The sequence below is a fragment of the Dendrobates tinctorius genome, unplaced genomic scaffold, assembly GCF_039654945.1.
Source record: "Dendrobates tinctorius isolate UK_male_01 unplaced genomic scaffold, ASM3965494v1 ptg000026l, whole genome shotgun sequence".
NCBI classification, from domain to species: Eukaryota; Metazoa; Chordata; class Amphibia; order Anura; family Dendrobatidae; genus Dendrobates; species Dendrobates tinctorius.
This window is the reverse complement of record NW_027361694.1, coordinates 10,433,871-10,453,821: the sequence shown is the minus strand read 5'-3', so window position 1 is coordinate 10,453,821 and position 19,951 is coordinate 10,433,871. Positions and strand designations below refer to the sequence as shown.

The 19,951-nt window shown below is 38.4% G+C and overlaps 1 protein-coding gene across 1 annotated transcript in view; it reads right to left on the bottom strand.

The window, feature by feature from the left end:
* Positions 1–19,951, bottom strand: part of CLYBL (citramalyl-CoA lyase) — a 475,215-nt gene that overhangs the window by 89,861 nt on the left and 365,403 nt on the right. The window contains 2 exon segments of the mRNA XM_073569499.1: positions 3,654–3,755; positions 12,337–12,525. Coding sequence (XP_073425600.1) covers positions 3,654–3,755; positions 12,337–12,525 — 291 coding nt within the window.

The following is a 19,951-nucleotide window of genomic DNA, read 5'->3' as shown; positions in this document are numbered from 1 at the left end:
CACTCATGGTTAGTGGTTGGGTGAAGCTATTTATTGTCAACTACTGTTTTTTCTCTTTTTAAATCATAATAACAACCCAAAATATCCAAATGACCCTGATCAAAAGTTCACATACCCTGGTGATTTTGGCCTGATAACATGCACAGAAGTTGACAAAAATGGGTTTGAATGGCTACTGTTCTGCCTATTCATGTGCAGCAAGACATTTCTTAAGTGCTGTTCCAACTATGGCCAATAGATTTCATAGTTGCCCTTCTCTTTCCTATTCATGTGTTTAGAATCCTCTATTCCTTTAATGGTTATTCTGTTCAGAACCACCCCTTCTTCCTTCCCGGGTCAGCAACATGTAGCCATTACTGCTGGATGTCTGAGGTGCTCACATGTGCTCAGCTCCCTGCAAAATCACTGCTTATATCAAGCGGATTCCGGTGAGGTTTCAATGCAGTTATGTAATATATGTTATGCATCTGTGTTAGCTGGCCATAGTGCATGCCTCATGATATTTGCAATGCATGTTCAGCTCCTGTAATGCTATTACACTGCATGTTAGTTATATGCATCCTCTGTTCAATGAATGCAGGGCTGGCAGCCATAAGTTGCTTAGATATCTCTTTCTCTTTTACTGCTGTGTATGTTGTATTGCGCAGCCTCTGTATAATGCATGCTACCGATATAACAGCACTCTGTATCATTGCTACTGTTGTGATAGTACCCTGTATTGCTATGATATTGTCTGCCAGTTCTGACATGATGCACTGTCTGTTCCCTTATAGTTTTTACCTGAAATCATCCACAACTTTGTACAACAATCTCTGATTCATCCACAATTGTGTTCAACAACCTCTGATTTCATCTACTACTGTGTTCACCAATCTCATCTACTATATCATCTGTTATCATCTCCCATTGTTGTCCATATCATCCCAATAAATATAGACTTAAGCACCCATACAGTCTTGTTACTGGGAGTGGATGAAGGGTTTAGCCGTATGCTGGAATCCACACAGCGTCATACGTGGAAGAAGGCAGAACAGCTACTAAAGGTAACATCCTCACCTCTGACCTGTTTGCTTGTAATCAGTGTGCGTGCATAAAAGCTGAGTGAGTTTCTGGAATCCAGATAGACTCATGCATTTTTCATCCAGCCACTGATGTTTCTGGATTGTGAGTCATGGGGAAATCAAAAGAATTGTCAATGGATCTACAGGAAAAGGTAGTTGAACTGTATAAAACAGGAAAGTGATACAAAAAGATATCCAAGGAATTGATAATGTCAGTCAGCAGTGTTCAAACTGTGATTAACAAATGGAAAATCAGGGGCTATGTGACAACAAAACCATGATCAGGTAGACCAACAAAAATTTTGTCCACTACTGCCTGGAAAATTATTTGGGATACAAAGAAAAACCCACAAATAACATCAGGTGAAATACTGGACTCTCTGAAAACTAGCACTGTGGCTGTTTCAAGACGCACAATAAGGAGGCACTTGAAGAAAAATGGGCTGCATAGTTGAGTCGCAAGTAGAAAGCCATTACTGTGCAAATGCCACAAAATATCTCACCTATAATACGCAAAATAGCACAGAGACAAGCCTCAAATATTCTGGAACAAGGTAATTTGGAGTGTTGATACCAAAATTGAACTTTTTGGCCACAACTATAAACGTTACATTTGAAGAGAGGTCAACAAGGCCTATGATAAAAGGAACACCATTCCTACTGTAAAGCACAGAGATGGATTGCTAATGTTTTGGGGATGTGTGAGCTACAAAGGCACAGGAAACTTGGTCAAAGTTGAAGGAAAGATGAATGTAGCACATTAACAGCAAAGACTGGAGGCAAATTTGCAATCATCAGCCTGGAAGCTGCGCATAGGAAGTACTTTGACGTTCCAACATGACAATGATCCTAAACACAAGGTCAGGTCGATCTGCCAATAGCTACAGCAGAACAAAATGAAAGCTCTGGAGTGGCCATCTCAGTCTCCTGACCTCAATATCATTGAGCCACTCTGGTGAGATCTCAAGCGTGCAGTTCATGCTAGAGAGCCCAGGAATATACAGGAACTTGAGGTTTTTTGCCAAGATGAGTGGGCAGCTTTACCATCTGAAAAAAATAAAGAACCTCTTCCACAACTACCACAAAAGCCATCATTGATGTTAGAGGGGCAATACATGGTATTAAGAAATGGGGTATGTGAACTTTTTATCAGGTTTATTTGGAAGTTTTGAGTTGTCATTATGATTTAAAAAGAGAAAACACAGTAGTTTGACAATAAATGGCTTCACCCAACCACTATCCATGAGTGTAGAAAAAGTTTTATTCTGTGAGGCAGTGACCAGTGTTACAGGTAGGGGTCACTGTTGGTTCTCCACAGGATGCGCACAGAGGCATATTGAGGTCATAAGGGGGCACTGCAGTTGCAGATGTAGCTGTGATTGCAATGGTGAAGCAGTGACCGATGTCACAGATAGGGGTCACTGTGTGTTCTCCCCAGGTTGTGCACGGAGGCGTATGAAGGCCATAGGAGTGCATGGCAGTCACAGGCATAGCAGTGACTGCAATGAAGACTAGAAATAATAAAAATAAGCGTAGTTTTGGACATGCTAGTGTCTAAGGCAGATGTAGGGAAAACCTGCTCTGGGATGTTGTGTTTTGAAACAGACTGAAAGATGATAGTCATGCAGTTCATTTCATTCCAGGCCCGGGTTTTCCATGTGGCTGAAGGCCACAGGTTGCTTTGTTAAAAGCCCTGCAGGAGAGGGTTTGGGTGTGTCAGGTGTAATTACAGTGTGAGTCTGGTGTTTGGCAGGAGTGTAGAGCAGGAAGCCCTGCAGAGCGCTAGCTGTATGTGAAGCGACACAGGCAAGCAGAGCCGAACAGCCAAGTTAGCTGAAAGGTCTGGTACCCACAATTTACACAGCGGTGCAGACGCCCACGGCAACAGATCAAAGGAGGACTGGTGTGTTTAGTGCCTACAAACAGAAGGATATGGTTCCCGGCTATGATCCGGAGGATATCATGGACTGTGTTAAGTTGTGAGTAAAGAGACATTAACACAGTGGTGTAGTCACCCACGGTAACTGGTAAGAGGAAGACTGGTGTGTTTAGTGACTGTGATCTAAAGAATATCGTGTACTGTGTAAAAGCTGTGAGTAACAGACATTGTCATGGAGGTGTAGTCGCCCACGGATACTGGTCAAAGGGAAGTCCAGCATGTTTAGTGACTGTAAACGGAAGGATGCCATGTAATATGTAGTGCAGTGAAATGGACACTAATATCATATGCACTGTGTGTGAATTGGACATTTAATGCCGTGAAGTAATGCATTAAAGGTGTTTTCTGTTTGAACTTTGTGGGTCACTGCCTCATCACTGCGTAAGTGTGCTACCGCGGCACTACAATTCATATTCTCTGAAAAAAGGCCAAGAAAGCAAAAATTCTGCCGGGGTATGTAAACTTTTGAGCACAACTGCATATATACTGTATATACATACACACACACACACACGTATAAGCGCATTTGTCTATATTTTCTATACTAAACATAGCCTTAGAACGTCAAATAAGAGGAGAATGAAGTGAATACAGTAAAAGTGCATTGGGTGTCTTATTGCAACATGGGTAAGTATACAGATATATTTTCTTACCTTAAAGTTAAGGAGACCTAGCGCAGTTTCCACAAATGTTACCAAGTATATTGGCTGAGCTAATTTCCTGCTTTTCAAGTGGTGTAGGAATTTTTCTGTAAACTAAAACCAAAAGAAATCAATAAATTAAGCAATATAATCAGTCATTAATTCCAAGATTTGGGAAACACATAAATTAGAAATACATATGAAAATAACTAAATGTACAAACTTAAGTGTTGAAAAATTCAGTAAGCGTAGATATGCTACAGGCTTATGCTAAAGGCTTTTTTTTAAATTTAGTGCTTACGAAATACTTATGTGATGCGCATATAGTCTACGGTTATGGGCAAGCTTAAATACAAAGTATCAGACTAATAGAAAACATACAGTAAATGATGGTGCGGAATGCAGATCCTTGTAGTTTAGTGTGTTCCGCTTGCTCATCCGTGACACGGAGACAGTGACCCAGTCTATCATATTTAACAAAGTAGTTGTACTTTCCCCCATTTGATCTTTTTTACATACCTATAAAGGGCTTATGAAAGAAGTTACAGACTTTGAAGGGGACAGATGTCAGAGGAAGCCTTAAGCTGTAAAGAATGGGTTAGTCCAAATTCTAAGTGATATCATCTAAGAACATTAAACAGCCTTGGTGCCACTTTGGCTTTGTCAGTAACAAAGTCTAATAACGAAACAAGTAAACAGGATATATATTGGCTACACGCGTTTCACAACTTGTGGAAGATAATAAAATATCTCACAGGTAAATTAATGCTATTTAAATGGGGAAAAAAAACACAAGCTAAAATGACAGGTTTGTCCAATTCATTTTTTTAAAGAAATATTCTGTCATTGATGGATATCAAAGGAACTGAGAATTTTAATCATCTCTCTATTCAATCTCAGTTGGGTAAATCATATCTAAGAGATTTGCATAAATATAAACCATCAAAGACTTTTCATCTTCAAAGGGGGTTTCAAGACCCTATAAGCTTTGTACTGTAATCATCACAGGTCACAACCCTGCAGGAACAGGGCTGCTATGGCAACATAAAAAACTAATGCTTAAGGCTTAGCATAATATTCTGACTAATAGAAAGGAAACTCATTCTAAAAGCTGGCAGCCTATTTACCAGAAGCTGGATTAGAGGTGTTAGTTCTTCCCCTTTTAGCTTCTACCCACAGCCTCCTGTGCCCCCCACCCCAATCACTTGAACCCTCCCCTCCTTCATTACATCTAAATATCACATCTTTAAGGTATGTAAAGTATAACCATCCCCTTAAATAACATACATAAACTAAACCAAACCTCTACATACATTAATATATAAAACACTGTATTAATTGAAATATATATCGAATGAATATGTGCTGAAAAATGTCACATAACATAAGCACATCCCATAGAATGAATATTAGTGCAAACTGTAAAAAGAGACATTTGTGTTAAATCGGTGGATTTTGTTATCTTGCACATAAAAAAAAGCGATAAATGTAGCACATGTTGTTTTGATGCTTTACAGTTTTGTTTCATGGTAGAAGGCCTCAGAAAGAACAAAATGGGCTCCTCCCTGCTGTTTTTAAGCCTGTACAACATACATTATCATACCACCTGGAAATAGGAGAGTGGTTTACAGGAGGGAACATCTAAAATGTTACATTAGCCTTTCCACCAAAATCTTTCTACCTTACTAGTGATTTAACTCCTGCTTTCCTGCCACATATTTACTTAGTGAGAAAACTTAAAAGGTGAGCTCGGAGGCAACTTTCAATTAATATATTTTCTTTTTTCTGCAAAAAAAAAAAAAAAAAAGGGGACAATTAAATGTTTCCGGCCAAGCAAAGTGAGGAGGTGTTGGGGAGGGGGGGGCGAGGGGAGAAAAGAAAAAAACAAAGAGATTGGGGAGGGGATGAAGTAGCAGCCCTCAGCACTTCTTTCAATTCCAGTGCACACCCAATAGTGTGTGAGGAAGAATGCCCACTGTTCGGGATTTGTGGGAGAATTGTCCCATGACAAAAGAGGCCGAGTTACGCTTGTTATTCTCCAATAAGCCATGCCAGTCAAACAAGTACCCATACTTAGGACAAAAGCAAAGCAAGGGATTGTAGCACAAAAGAAAACAAGTAAGCCCATCTTTCAGTTGTGCATCAGCTTCCAGGTTTTATGCTTTGCATAAATAAAAATGAGAAAGAATAAAAAAAAGGATGTCTAGTGTAGTAGCAGCAAAAAAAAAAATCTCTTCACTTCAATAAAAAAAGAATTAGTTAAAAAAAGGTGTTAAAATGTGTAACACGGTCTTTAGATGAAAGGCTTTTCATTGAAATGAGTGTCGGAAAGAGAAAGGCGAGAGCGTGGAGAGGAGGAGGCAGGCGCCCAAAAGCTGATTTTTTTTTTTTATTTCAAATTTTCTTCACTAAAATCATCACCGAGAAAGAAGGAGGACATGTTTGTCTGTCAAGAAAGAGTGAGGAAAAAGCTTAAAAAAAAGGGGTGGCTGATTTTTTTTTTTTAGAAATGTTAAATTAATTTCTAAACCCCTTACTACAACAAAAGGAAGGAGAACCATGGAAAGACACACTGACGGAGAGAGGCGGCAGGAGAACAGGAGCAACCATGATAAAATTCTGTCAAGGTGAAAAATCTAAGCGATGTAGTCTGGGAGTTCTGCAGTTAGTAAGTAACGCCATAGGATGCCTTGTAATATCTCCATATCAACTATGACAAAGGCGAAAAAAAAGTATAGTGTCAAGTGTCCAGTAAGCAGGAATCTATTATACTGATGACTATTATGTGTGCATTGCAGTAGGTTAAAGGAGACAACGTCGTAGGTGCTGCGATAGAAATAAGAAAAAATCTTAGATATGTTCTCAGAGACAAAAATGTAAATTGAGATGAACTCTTTTATGCAGTGAATGGATTCTTGGTATTAATGAGTCAAAATATGTTTAGTTTGTAAAATGATCTAAAAAGCTGTAAAATTAATGGATTGAAAAAAAAATAATAACAATAGGCCGTGTTATAACGTGTTTCTAATAAATGTGCTTTATGAAAATACATCAGATAAATATAAACTAATTTGCTGTTCCTAGGTTTTCGATCAGTACCACTGGCTCAGGGCTCGTCCTTGCACACTGCAGGTTGGAGCAACCAATGAATACACAGAATTTCTACGTAAAAGATGTCCTAAGATCGCTTTGAGGCATCAGCAATCTGATTTCTTGTACTTTTGACTATTAATACAAGAATAAAACAATGTGATCGCTAAGTAAAACAGACTCGATGCCAGTCATACTGCGCTCGTTTTTAAGTTACAATGTTCCATTCCAAGTTGTGCTTTTTATGTGGAAATACAAAGACGTGAAGACGTGTATTCACCTCTCAGCACTTATTAATGTATCATTTCAAAACAGGGATATTACAAGCTATATGATGACATTATCAAAGAGAATTTGACACCATTATCCTGTAATTTTATATTGGTAATTGCTTTTTTTTATTAAAAACGTCAAATTTTTCCTGCAATTTTGGCGATGTCATTATCCATTCATCGCTCACACTGGGTGACTATTACATCATCCTGCCTAACAAACTACTACTTATCTCACAAGCGATCTACAATATAAGCAGAAGCATATACTGTGCAATGTACTATTGCTGATAGACCCCGTAGTAATGGCTGCAGATGAATACAACAAACGAGGTTTTTTAATTTTCTGTATAAAAATGTTGAACTATGAATGTAATACAATACATACTGAGACAATGACAATACACAGTAATATAGTCTAACTATCTTAGAATCATAATATTTTACACTTTGCCAACGGTTTGGGAAACAATTTCATTTCTAATGGACACCTTGTATTCAATTTAGTAAGGAAAAAAAAACTGGAGTGGAGACAAAATCCAAAAGCAAAGAAGAGTATAGACCTGTATTCTTCCAAACCATATTGTAGAAAATAAATAACAATAAAATCAAAATACTTAATTACCTGGAAACTCCAGTGCTGGAGAGGCCACCATTTTACCCCTTGTCTTCAGTGCCCGGAAGTACTGGTGGCATGTCTTACCGGCCCTACAGAGGTATAGCACAGAGACACATCCGGAGCTCCACAGGAGTGTGAAGACCAAGATGTGCCATCTGCTCCCTGTGGAGCCCTTTGGAAATTCAAGAGCCTCATCATATTTAGACTACTAATAGCAGACACCAAAAATTATTCTTAAGGCCACGCGCACACGTTGAGTATTTGGTGAGTTTTTTACCTCAGTATTTGGAAGCCAAAATCAGGAGTGGAACAATCAGAGGAAAAGTAGAATAGAAACACGTCACCACCTCAGCATTTTTCACTTACAAATACTGAGGTAAAAACTGATGAAATACTGAACGAGTGCACAACGTTTTAGATTGCGTGCCCATGATGAGATTTTGGGGCATTTTTTAAGTTGGATATTTTTGCTGCTTCCGTTCCAGCAATGTAGATGGGATTTATAGAAATCTCCTGCACCCTGTGCTATTTTTTTACTCAGTGGAAACTGACCTGCGTGTGTGTATCAAATCCACATCATGTCCTTTTCTCTTGAGGGTACCCTGAGTTTTATGTGAGGAATTTCCCCATAGAATTTCATTAGATGCGGGAAATTCGTAGGTAAGAAACACACGTGTGTTTTTAGTACACATTCAAAACGCAAGTAATCTGCATGTGACTGTATGACAAACGTTTCGTCACAGCCAAATACCAGGAACAAGAGACAAAACACATCGCCAAAAATGCATGTAAAAAAACACACTCAAAAACGCAATGAAAAAACTTAAGTAACCTAATTTACTTAATAAGTGAAGAAAGATCTGTAACTTCAAAAACTCACCAAAACTAAACCTTGAGAATGTAGCCTTAAAGATTCTGAAGGACTCCTTAATGAATAGGATTGCTGGGAAATTCCATTTTTTTTTTAGATTTCTCTGTAAGGTCTCTGGAAATGTCCAAAGTAATGATAATGGCTGAAGACTTGCACGGACAGGATGGAGAAGGTGAATATAATAGCTTACTACTGGTAACTTTCAGTAACTTTACACTATCCTCGGTGGTCTTGTTCACATAACTGATCCTGTTTGATGAGGGAACCATTCAGGATATTGAACAAATAAGACATATTAAATTAGCCGATCTACTTATACCCTTCATTTATAATATGGCAGTATTGCAGAATCTAGATATTCTTTGGTCCATACCGCTTTTTAAATTAAGTTTTATGTTATCTGTATTTTATAATAGAAGTTACTTATTATTTTTGGATGAGGCCATCAGCTTGTAAGGACAGTCCCAATGACTACACTGTAATACAACTGTATGACCAACTGTGTAACGACGTATCTTGGTTATTCAAGAGTGCGCTAAATGCCTTACATAGCATCATAAATGGTCATGCAGCAATTAATTCACTTTTCTATCATGCTTTTTTATACAATTAGCTTATTTACAGGCCCGGTAAAGATATTTGACGTGCCACTTAACATTTCCAGGATTTTATTGGCTGAAAACACAGTCATGAAACACAAACACACCTGTCAGCAATTAAAAAAAGAAGAAATAGAGAGCAGCTCAGGAAATAATATCTGCGCTAATTAAAAACACTAGTTAAATGCTTCCTGTTTGTTCTCTAAGGTGCCCTGAGAATTGACCTTATTCCTTTTTTTCCTCTTTTTTATAGTCATTGATACTGAGCTGACTGCACTATGTGATTATCATACTGTAGTGAATACATCAATATTAGGGGTCATGACTACTGTAAATATGTAAATCTGCCGAATTACTATGATAGCAGCTGGGTGATATTTAACCAGTGAATGTCTGGCCCAGTCGTGTGCTGTTTTTTACTATAAATATAGGCACTTTTCTCTGGCCTCAGACAATACTGGTGAAGTTGTAGGCCAAGCTCTAGAATATGCTGTGGTTTGAAAAAAAAAAAAATCAGAAAGTGAACGAGATGCACAATCCATGTAATCTATGGACACTTAAGAAATGAAAAATTTAATGCACTTTACTCTAATAGCAGTATGTATGCACTCTATAGTAATGTGGTATCTGAATAAACCACTCATGGAAGTATGGTGATGTCCAGTTCTGTAATGCTCACAGTAGTGTAAAGCATTCCATAGTAATTTTTGGTACCACAACCTGAAATCAATCATCAATGATATGGTTCTACCCTAGTGTTAGCAATCAGTGACACGGTTCTGCTATGCAATGACATCCGTGGTGCAGTCAGTGCATGAAAGTAAGTGCATACAACAATAGCTAAGGAGCCACATGCAGTTGGTCAACACTGAGGGACACATTGGTTGTGGTTTAGATGTTTAAAATGGTTGGTCTTTCTGCAAGAAGTGGAGCTTGTGGAATACTTATAGTGTGGAATATACACACCACTAGGATTCAGATTCGGGTCTGCTAGACAGTTTGAGTAGTTGTTACATGACCACAAGTATGTGATTGGAATAATTATGGTCACATTTTGACTAACTTCTCATCTGCTTCTCTGAATAAAATGCTGACTAGTTTTCATTCATTCTCTCGATAAAACATTGAGAGAAGCAGATGAGTGACCTCAATTACACAAATTGCATACTCGTGGTCATGTAACGACCTCTCAAACCAACCAACATAGCCTGAACCTATTAGTCAATGTTTACATTAAGCACTGCTTGCCAAAAGTTTACCCTGTGCATGGAAAACCCACTTTAAGATGGTTTGTTAGGTTAATTTCCTTATGTGGCAATTATCAAGGGTCTCAACAAGGGAAAGTAACAATAGATGAATGTTGTTTGAACCTGTTGATTGGAACTGACCAATCGCCTAATGTGTATGGGAGTGTCCCAGCTTTTCTATCAGTGAGCGATGTCAAGGAAGGAACGTTAGTAAGTTCGTAGTAAATTCCCACACTGTGCTATATTAAAATTTGGTACCAATTTATTAAGGCTGGCATTTTGAACGCCAGTCTTGATGTTTCACCTGCCATGCACCACTGCAACCATGTACTCTAATGTCAGACTGGAGTCCGCATCTGTTGAAATGTATGCCCCTTTTGTGGCATTAATTAAGATGACATTTTTGTCTTTTATCAGAGATGCATTCTGTGAATGACTTAAAAGCAGTTTATGAAGTAGAACTGTATTAGCACACCATCAGACGGTCTTATAAATTGAACTGAGATTGGACTGCAGTGCGCAGACTGGCCGGCATCTGTTATTGGGGATAAAGGTCCTAATGGGTTAATTAGAATTCCCTTTATACTGGAAATTTGGACAGTTTTGAATGTTTGCCTGAGACTAAATGGAATAGGGATGTGATTTCGGGCCAAAATAGGCCACGTTCATGGTAGAGTAGAAACCGATGTATGACAAGATTCATAGGCCATACGTACCCACAGTTTAGATTCTATACAATGCAGAATATCTAAGATTCTTGCATAGGCGGACGCCAGATTGTATTTTCGGCATTCCGGCAAACCTATACCCCCATAATCCTTTGGAAGCACCAAAACAGTACTACAAATTCTTGGGCATCCCGTCGACAAAACAACTCAGTCAGAGTTTACGTTGGACCCTCATCTAGAAGGAGGATGAGATATATATTGGGATAGTATGTAGTAAATACAAAAGTCTAGGCAATACAGTAATTTTGAGGATGTTAACCCGGCCAAACCAGGTGAAATCTCCACGGTTCCAGGAGTTAAGATCCCCTTCCAATCTGGACAAAAATTGACCAAAGTTCAAGTCAAACAATTCTGATAAATCCGCCAAAATAATGGTGCCCAAATAGTTAATATGATTATTTGAGGGCCATTTAAATGCAAAATTAGTTTTTAGAACATTCACCATTTGCAAGGGTAGGGAAATAAATATGGCTTCAGATTTTTCGAGATTGATCTTAAAATTGGACCAGCAACAAAAAAAACGTGCCAGCTCAGACATCAGGAAAGGAAGCGAGGTCTGTGGATCAGTTAAATAAACTAGCAGGTCAACATACTGTATATTTTAACATTAAACATTTTGAAAAATGAAAAAGGTTTTTATCTTATTTAGAATTTTTTTTACATGAACATTTATTGAACTTTTTCTATTGCTCCAATTAGAGATTTCAACTTGAAATAGTTTTATTGCTTCAATAATACACTATAATATTCCTGTATTGCAATGCATTATGCCTGATAGGTCATAGACCATCTGTGACAAAATGTTGATGATCAGAGTTAACTCTGATCCCAGCCGTAAGCTTGCCAGAGGTATGCTTGCCTGTATCTTATAGTCCTGCAGCTGATAGCACAGATGCAGCTCCTGCGCCTCTGACATCTCTTTACTGTACATTTAAGGCCTGTTAGGGATGTACTTCCCTCCCGGCTGCAAATGTAAAGGATTAAAGAAAAAAAAAGATTTATTATTTTATATCTAACCATTAAAAATTACTTTTATTACAATTTAATTGGAAAGGCCTAACAAAGGTGAGAAAATAAGAGATGTGGTTTAGTTTGCACTACCATTTTTCTCTGTGTGCAGCCACAGAAAGAAAAAAAAAAGGCATGGCATTGAATTTTTACCTTTTGTTGGATTAGAGTTTGAAATTAAGCCAGGCTTCACATAAAAAGAGGAAACAAATTGAATTCCAGGCCCTTTGTATGCTTTGTAGGAATGCTTAAAAGACTCACCCATTTTACTTCTTCAGAAGATTCAACCTTAGGCAGCATGACACAGGAAGGCAAGACTTTGGACTGTAGGATGGCTACCAGATCTTCTTCTGCCAGGCCACTGGACACAGAATTAATCCGAACACACTTTTCAGTTTTGCCAAGGTCATACTCTTCAAGTGCTTTGACAATAGTCTCCCTGGCTTGAACCTAACAATCCCAGAACAGAGAGATTTATGTTTACTTATAGCATAATGCATAGCAAGTAATGAATATACACACTTACTGAACACATCATCAAGCAACTATCACGAAAATTACTTTTCTTTACCATATAAATTATATTACGATCCTCTTAAAATTCACCCGCGTCAATCCACTGTTCTTATGATGCAGTTACGTCTATAATATGGCACCCAAACATAACCAGCATATTTTCATCCCTATGCATTTTTAATTACTTATGAAATATATGAAAATTGACACCAAATACACTATATGGACAAAAGTATCAGGGCACCTGACCATCACACCTATATGATCTGATTGAGTATCTCACTCCAAGTCAGTCATTAACATAGATTTTGGCTCTCTTATGGTGACCATAGCAGCATCCATTCTTCTCAGGAGGCTATACTCAAAGATTATGAAAGTGTGTCTTTGGAAAAATGAGCCCAATTAGCCAAAAGAGCATTTGTGAGGTTCACCACTGAAGATGGATGAAATGGTCTGGCTCAAAATTTACATTCCAATTTTGTTGGAGGGGCACAGATCGGAGCTCTGTACAGTCACTTAGGTTCCTTCACAACAATCTCAACAAACCATGTGTTTATGACCTCTATGCGAACAGTAGGCCACTAAATTTTGTTCTTGTGTGCAGCTGCCCAACCATGGAAAGTGATTTCATTAAGCTCCCGACACACAGATCTTGTCCTGATGTCACACTGGAATTCTGTGAAGAGCGCTGACAAATATGGTAGGTGATTTTCACACACAAGTGACTTCATGGTAGCACTTGTTTGTCCTACAATATTATTAAAAGTCCAAAAGCCTCAATATGCTTTATCTACCTAACAAATAAAATAGTAATTTTTAAGTGATAATTGTAATTTATCTTTGGCAACAGTGTTAAAATTAATTTATGAATGTCCATAGAGAAGAACATATTCAATAAAACTGCAAAAATTGCAACTGCTGATAGCTACATATTTGCAAGATTATTTAGAAATCAATTCATTAAGAATGGCCTTTTATTTGCCAGTCTTAATGAAGGGACTACTGGAGTAACATGTGTCTCATTCAATAATAGGCACCAGTTATTTTAGGCGGATCTTACAAATACCGCGCACCTCTGCTAGAGATGCACTCCAGTCAGAAACTGGAGCACATTTACAGTATAATTCACATTACTAAATGGTGCAAATTCTGATAAATTTTCTGGCTGAGGTTTTCTCACTTTGGAAAAGCTGGCTGGGACCTCCTGTACTTTGTTTCATTAGTCATCCTGTGCTTACAGGGTCCATTTAAAGTGTAACTCAAGGAGCTGAAAATTTGTTTTCATGAAAAAAATATTTTTTCTCTGAGAGTGAATGATCGGTCCGGTCCGATGGATGTCGCAGATCCGGGTCCGGCGCCTCCTATCTTCTTGCGCCGCCGCCCTACTGCTTGCTTCATCACTCCCCGGCATCGCGCTCTTGCGCAGGCGTACTTCTCTGCCCTGAAATGTCGTAGACTTTGATGATACTGTAAAATGCAGCTTAAAATATGCATAAAAAAGTAGCAAAAAAAGCTGCAAAAACGCAATGTGTGAGCACTGAATGATCTGTAATAGACCACTCTGTGCCTATAGGCCGCCATTGTTCTCAGCAAGGAGAGTCTTGATTTCACAGGGTGATGTGCAGCCAAGATCGATGATCATTTATTCAGTCCAAAAGATCACTTCACCCGATGAACAAGAAAATTGATCAAGCGGATTGATCATTCGTCGGGTGATCATCAGCCTGATTAAACTGTAATATTATAGTGAAATGAGCCTTCCCAAGTGGAGCTTGAAGCACTGACACTGAACAAATAATACAAAATCTATTTACCAAAAAGTCAATTGTCATTTCATTCAAAGTTGTGTGAGAACATTGAAAAATTGGTAGAACAAAAAGTGACCAGTAAGTAAATCGAAAAAGTTGGAGTTCAAAAAGTATTGAATAAAATTCCTGCAGATGACTTCAAAATGGACATTCAGGATCTAATTCTCACATAGCTGGTTGGTATATCCTAAGGTGCTGATTCTTAAAGTTACATTTTGCACTGCCCAAATGACTCCGTAATCTACTGATAAGTTCTTAGAAATTCCTGTATAATGACAGCAAACACCACTCCATACATTCTAAAAATAGCTTATTGTACTCATATAAAAATACAACACAAACAGTAATAAAAAACATGTACACATAGATAAAAATGCAATGTGCACACACATACACACAAACACACTGACAAGGGCAAGGACGCCAATGGCACTGTATTTGATATTACAGTTAATGTGTTCCAGGTATAATCTAAACAATAAGCAATGAAATGTCTTGAGCTCTGAAGGACATGTCACATATACAACACACACTTTTAATGTCTCCCAGCATGTAAAAGAATAAGATCATCAGTAATATTAAAATACAAGGAAGACCTCACCATATGCGTAAACAGGTAACTGTCACACAAGTCTAAACATAACCCAAACTGATACAAAATAACAGGAGATACATGACCACTGAACAGTGCTTACCCACCCCAACATGTGTTTCCACATTGCTTCCTCAGGGAAGGGCTGGTGTCATCCACAAGATTTTGATAAACCAATATTTTTACAATCCTTATAGAAATAGTTTCCAGCATATTAATAAGATTGTCCACTATTTGGACAACTTTTTCTTAAATGCCTGAATGCCCATTGAAAATAAAACAGCTTATACTCACCTCCCAGACTGGCGACGTTCCAGAGATGTTGGTGCCGCATCTGCTGGCACTCGCGTGACATTGTTAGGTCACGTAAGCCCTGAAGTCAATCAACGAAAGCTAATGGACAGCTTCACTCACATTTTCCTTGGAAAAACATTGAAGATTATTTATATTCATTGTTTGTATATACACCAGGTGCTCATCATATAGTTGGACATCCTCTCAATTGGTCCTCTTAACCCCTTTGGTGATATATTATTATACATTACAAGTTTTCATATTTTTTATATTGAGTGTGCAATTTTTTAGGCAGGTTTCAGCTCTATTGTGGGTTGTTGTGTCATGTGTTTCTGACTTTTAAATGTTTTTAAGAATTGTTTGTGGCTCTTACGTATCAATAAAGCATTGTTATATTTTATGGTGATCCTTGGTTCATGGCATGTTTCTTTTTTCTTCATTAATTTAGCTTTTGTCTGATATGCTACAGGTTGATCCCAGTTATCTGGTGGCGCTCTCACTTTTTCTTTGTTGTACTTAAAAATACCATACAGTGCTATGGACCTATATGACAAATGATGTTCTGTCAATGTTTATGTCACTCTGATGGCAAGAAAAACACTGAATACAGCTCTATTCTTGCCATCATATCTAACGGAATTGCCAGATCCGAGCCTCAGGGCTAGCATTAGGGAAATGAGCAAACTGGGCTATAGCCCATGGCGCCAAAACACTTGGGGGCTCCCAGCGTTTACAGTAGAAACTACATTGATAGTAGCAGTTCTGCATTATCAGTGTAATTTCTGATGTTGAGCCTGCTTCAGGGACTTTGGTGACATCATGATCATGTGACTGTGATGCTACCACAGGTCAGGTACCCTTCGGGAGATTAGAAAGACTGAAGAAAAGGGCAGAGACTGTTAAGGCTTCTGTAGTGTGTGTGAATAAATACTTCGTGAATACAGTGGGGCAAAAAAGTATTTAGTCAGTCAGCAATAGTGCAAGTTCCACCAATTAAAAAGATGAGAGGCGTCTGTAATTTACATCATAGGTAGACCTCAACTATGGAAGACAAACTGAGAAAAAAAAATCCAGAAAATCACATTGTCTGTTTTTTTTCATTTTATTTGCATATTATGGTGGAAAATAAGTATTTGGTCAGAAACAAGCAATCAAGATTTCTGGCTCTCAAAGACCTGTAACTTCTTCTTTAAGAGTCTCCTCTTTCCTCCACTCATTACCTGTAGTAATGGCACCTGTTTAAACTTGTTATCAGTATAAAAAGACACCTGTGCACACCCTCAAACAGTCTGACTCCAAACTCCACTATGGTGAAGACCAAAGAGCTGTCAAAGGACACCAGAAACAAAATTGTAGCCCTGCACCAGGCTGGGAAGACTGAATCTGCAATAGCCAACCAGCTTGGAGTGAAGAAATCAACTGTGGGAGCAATAATTAGAAAATGGAAGACATACAAGACCACTGATAATCTCCCTCGATCTGGTGCTCCACGCAAAATCCCACCCCGTGGGATCAGAATGATCACAAGAACGGTGAGCAAAAATCCCAGAACCACGCGGGGGGACCTAGTGAATGAACTGCAGAGAGCTGGGACCAATGTAACAAGGCCTACCATAAGTAACACACTACGCCACCATGGACTCAGATCCTGCAGTGCCAGACGTGTCCCACTGCTTAAGCCTGTACATGTCCGGGCCCGTCTGAAGTTTGCTAGAGAGCATTTGGATGATCCAGAGGAGTTTTGGGAGAATGTCCTATGGTCTGATGAAACCAAACTGGAACTGTTTGGTAGAAACACAACTTGTCGTGTTTGGAGGAAAAAGAATTCTGAGTTGCATCCATCAAACACCATACCTACTGTAAAGCATGGTGGTGGAAACATCATGCTTTGGGGCTGTTTCTCTGCAAAGGGGCCAGGACGACTGATCCGGGTACATGAAAGAATGAATGGGGCCATGTATCGTGAGATTTTGAGTGCAAACCTCCTTCCATCAGCAAGGGCATTGAATATGAAACGTGGCTGGGTCTTTCAACATGACAATGATCCAAAGCACACCGCCAGGGCAACGAAGGAGTGGCTTCGTAAGAAGCATTTCAAGGTCCTGGAGTGGCCTAGCCAGTCTCCAGAGCTCAACCCTATAGAAAACCTTTGGATGGAGTTGAAAGTCCATGTTGCCAAGCGAAAAGCCAAAAACATCACTGCTCTAGAGGAGATCTGCATGGAGGAATGGGCCAACATACCAACAACAGTGTGTGGCAACCTTGTGAAGACTTACAGAAAACGTTTGACCTCTGTCATTGCCAACAAAGGATATATCACAAAGTATTGAGATGAAATTTTGTTTCTGACCAAATACTTATTTTCCACCATAATATGCAAATAAAATGAAAAAAAAACAGACAATGTGATTTTCTGGATTTTTTTTTCTCAGTTTGTCTCCCATAGTTGAGGTCTACCTATGATGTAAATTACAGACGCCTCTCATCTTTTTAAGTGGTGGAACTTGCACTATTGCTGACTGACTAAATACTTTTTTGCCCCACTGTACATGTGTCTGTATGCAAATGCTCTGTGTATAGATATGTATGTATGTATATGCTCTGTATATACATGTTCCTGTATGTTTGTATGCATGTGTTTTAAGTATACATATATATCTGTATGTACATATACATTATCTGTGAATACATACATGTCTGTATGTGCACTATGTATGCATGTGTCTGTATGTATATGAGCTGTGTATGCATATATGTATCAGTGTACAGTGCTGTGCAAATTAATTGGGACAAAGCATTTTTTTAAGTAAAATTTTAAGTTGGTTACCAGTCAGTGATTCAAACCAGTTTTAACTGCTTTGAATAGGTGTGAGTGCCTGTTCAAAGCAGTTAAAACTGGTTTGAATCACTTACTGGTAACCAACTTACGATTTTACTTAAAAAAAAAGCTTTGTCCCAATTAATTTGCACAGCACTGTATATGCTCTGTGTATAGTGTACATATACAGTAGTGTGAAAAAGTGTTTGCCAACTTCCTGACTTACTATTCTTTTGCATGTTTATCACACTTAAATGAGACGAGCACTTGGGTTATGCAGCAGGACAATAATCCAAAACACACCAGCAAGTCCACCACTGAATGGCTTAAGAAAAACAAAATTAAGATTTTGGAGTGACCTAGTCAAAGTCCTGACCTTAATCTGATTGAGATGCTGTGGCATGACCTTAAAAAGATGGTTCATGCTCGGAAACGATCCAATGTGGCTTAATTACAACAATTTTGCAAGGATGAATGGGCTAAAATTCTTCCAAAGCGTTGTAAAAGACTCATTGCCAGTTATCGCAAACGCTTGATTGCAGTTGTTGCTGCTAAGGTTGGCCCAACCACTTATTAGGTTTAGGGGGCAATCACTTTTTCACGCAGAGCCCTGTAGGTTTGGATTTTTTTTTCTTTAATGATAAAAACTTTCATTTAAAAACACATCTTGTGTTTACTTGTGCTATCTTTGTCTAATATTTAAATTTGTTTGGTGATCTGAAACATTTAAGTGTGACAAACATGCAAAAGAATAGGAAATCAGGAAGGGGAAAATACTTTTTCACACCACTCTATGTCTATATACATATGTATATGCCCTGTGTATACATATGTTTGTATGTATGTGCTTTGTGTACGCATGAATGTGTATGCATTTGCTCTGTGTATACATACAGTACTTCTGCAACTATGTGCTGTTCTCTATGTATGCATGTGTTTGTATGTATGTTCTCTGTGTATATATGTGTTTTTATGTATGTACTCTGTGTATGCATGTCTCTGTAAGTATGTGCTCTATTTATACATATATGTGCTATGAGATATACAGACGTGGTCAAAATTGTTTGTACCCCTTATTTAATGATAGAAAAACCCACAATGGTCACAGAAATAACTTGAATCTGACAAAACTAATAAATAAAAAATCTATGAAAATGAACAAATGAAAGTCAGACATTGCTATTCAACCATGCTGCCACAGAATTTTTAAAAAAATAAAAATTCATGAAATAGGCCTGGACAGAAATGATGGTACTCCTGAAAATAATGTGTCAAAAGGGACATGTTAAATCAATGTGTGTCCACTAATTAGCATCGCAGGTGTCTACAATCTTGGAATCCGTGAGTGGGCCTGTATATAGGGCTACAGAGGTGACATTGTGTGTAATCACACTCAACATGGACCAGAGGAAGTGAAGGAAAGAGTTGTCTCAGGAGATTAGAAAGAAAATTATAGACAAACATATTAAAGGTAAAAGTTATAAGACCATCTCCATGCAGCTTGATATTCTTGTGACTACAGTTGCACATATTCAGAAATTTAAGCTCCATGGGACTGTAGCCAACATCCCTGGATGTGGCCGCAGGAGGAAAATTGATGACTAATCAAAGAGATGGATAATACGAATGGTAACAAAAGAACCCAGAAAAACTTCTAAACAGATTAAAGGCGATTTTCAAGCTCAAGGAACAACAGTGTCAGATCGCACCATCCATCGTTGTATGAGCCAAAGTGGACTTCATGGGAGATGACCAAGAAGGACACCTTTGTTGAAAAAAAATTATAAAAAATCCAGCCTGGAATTTGCCAAACTACATGTTGACAAGCCACAAAGCTTATGGGAGAAT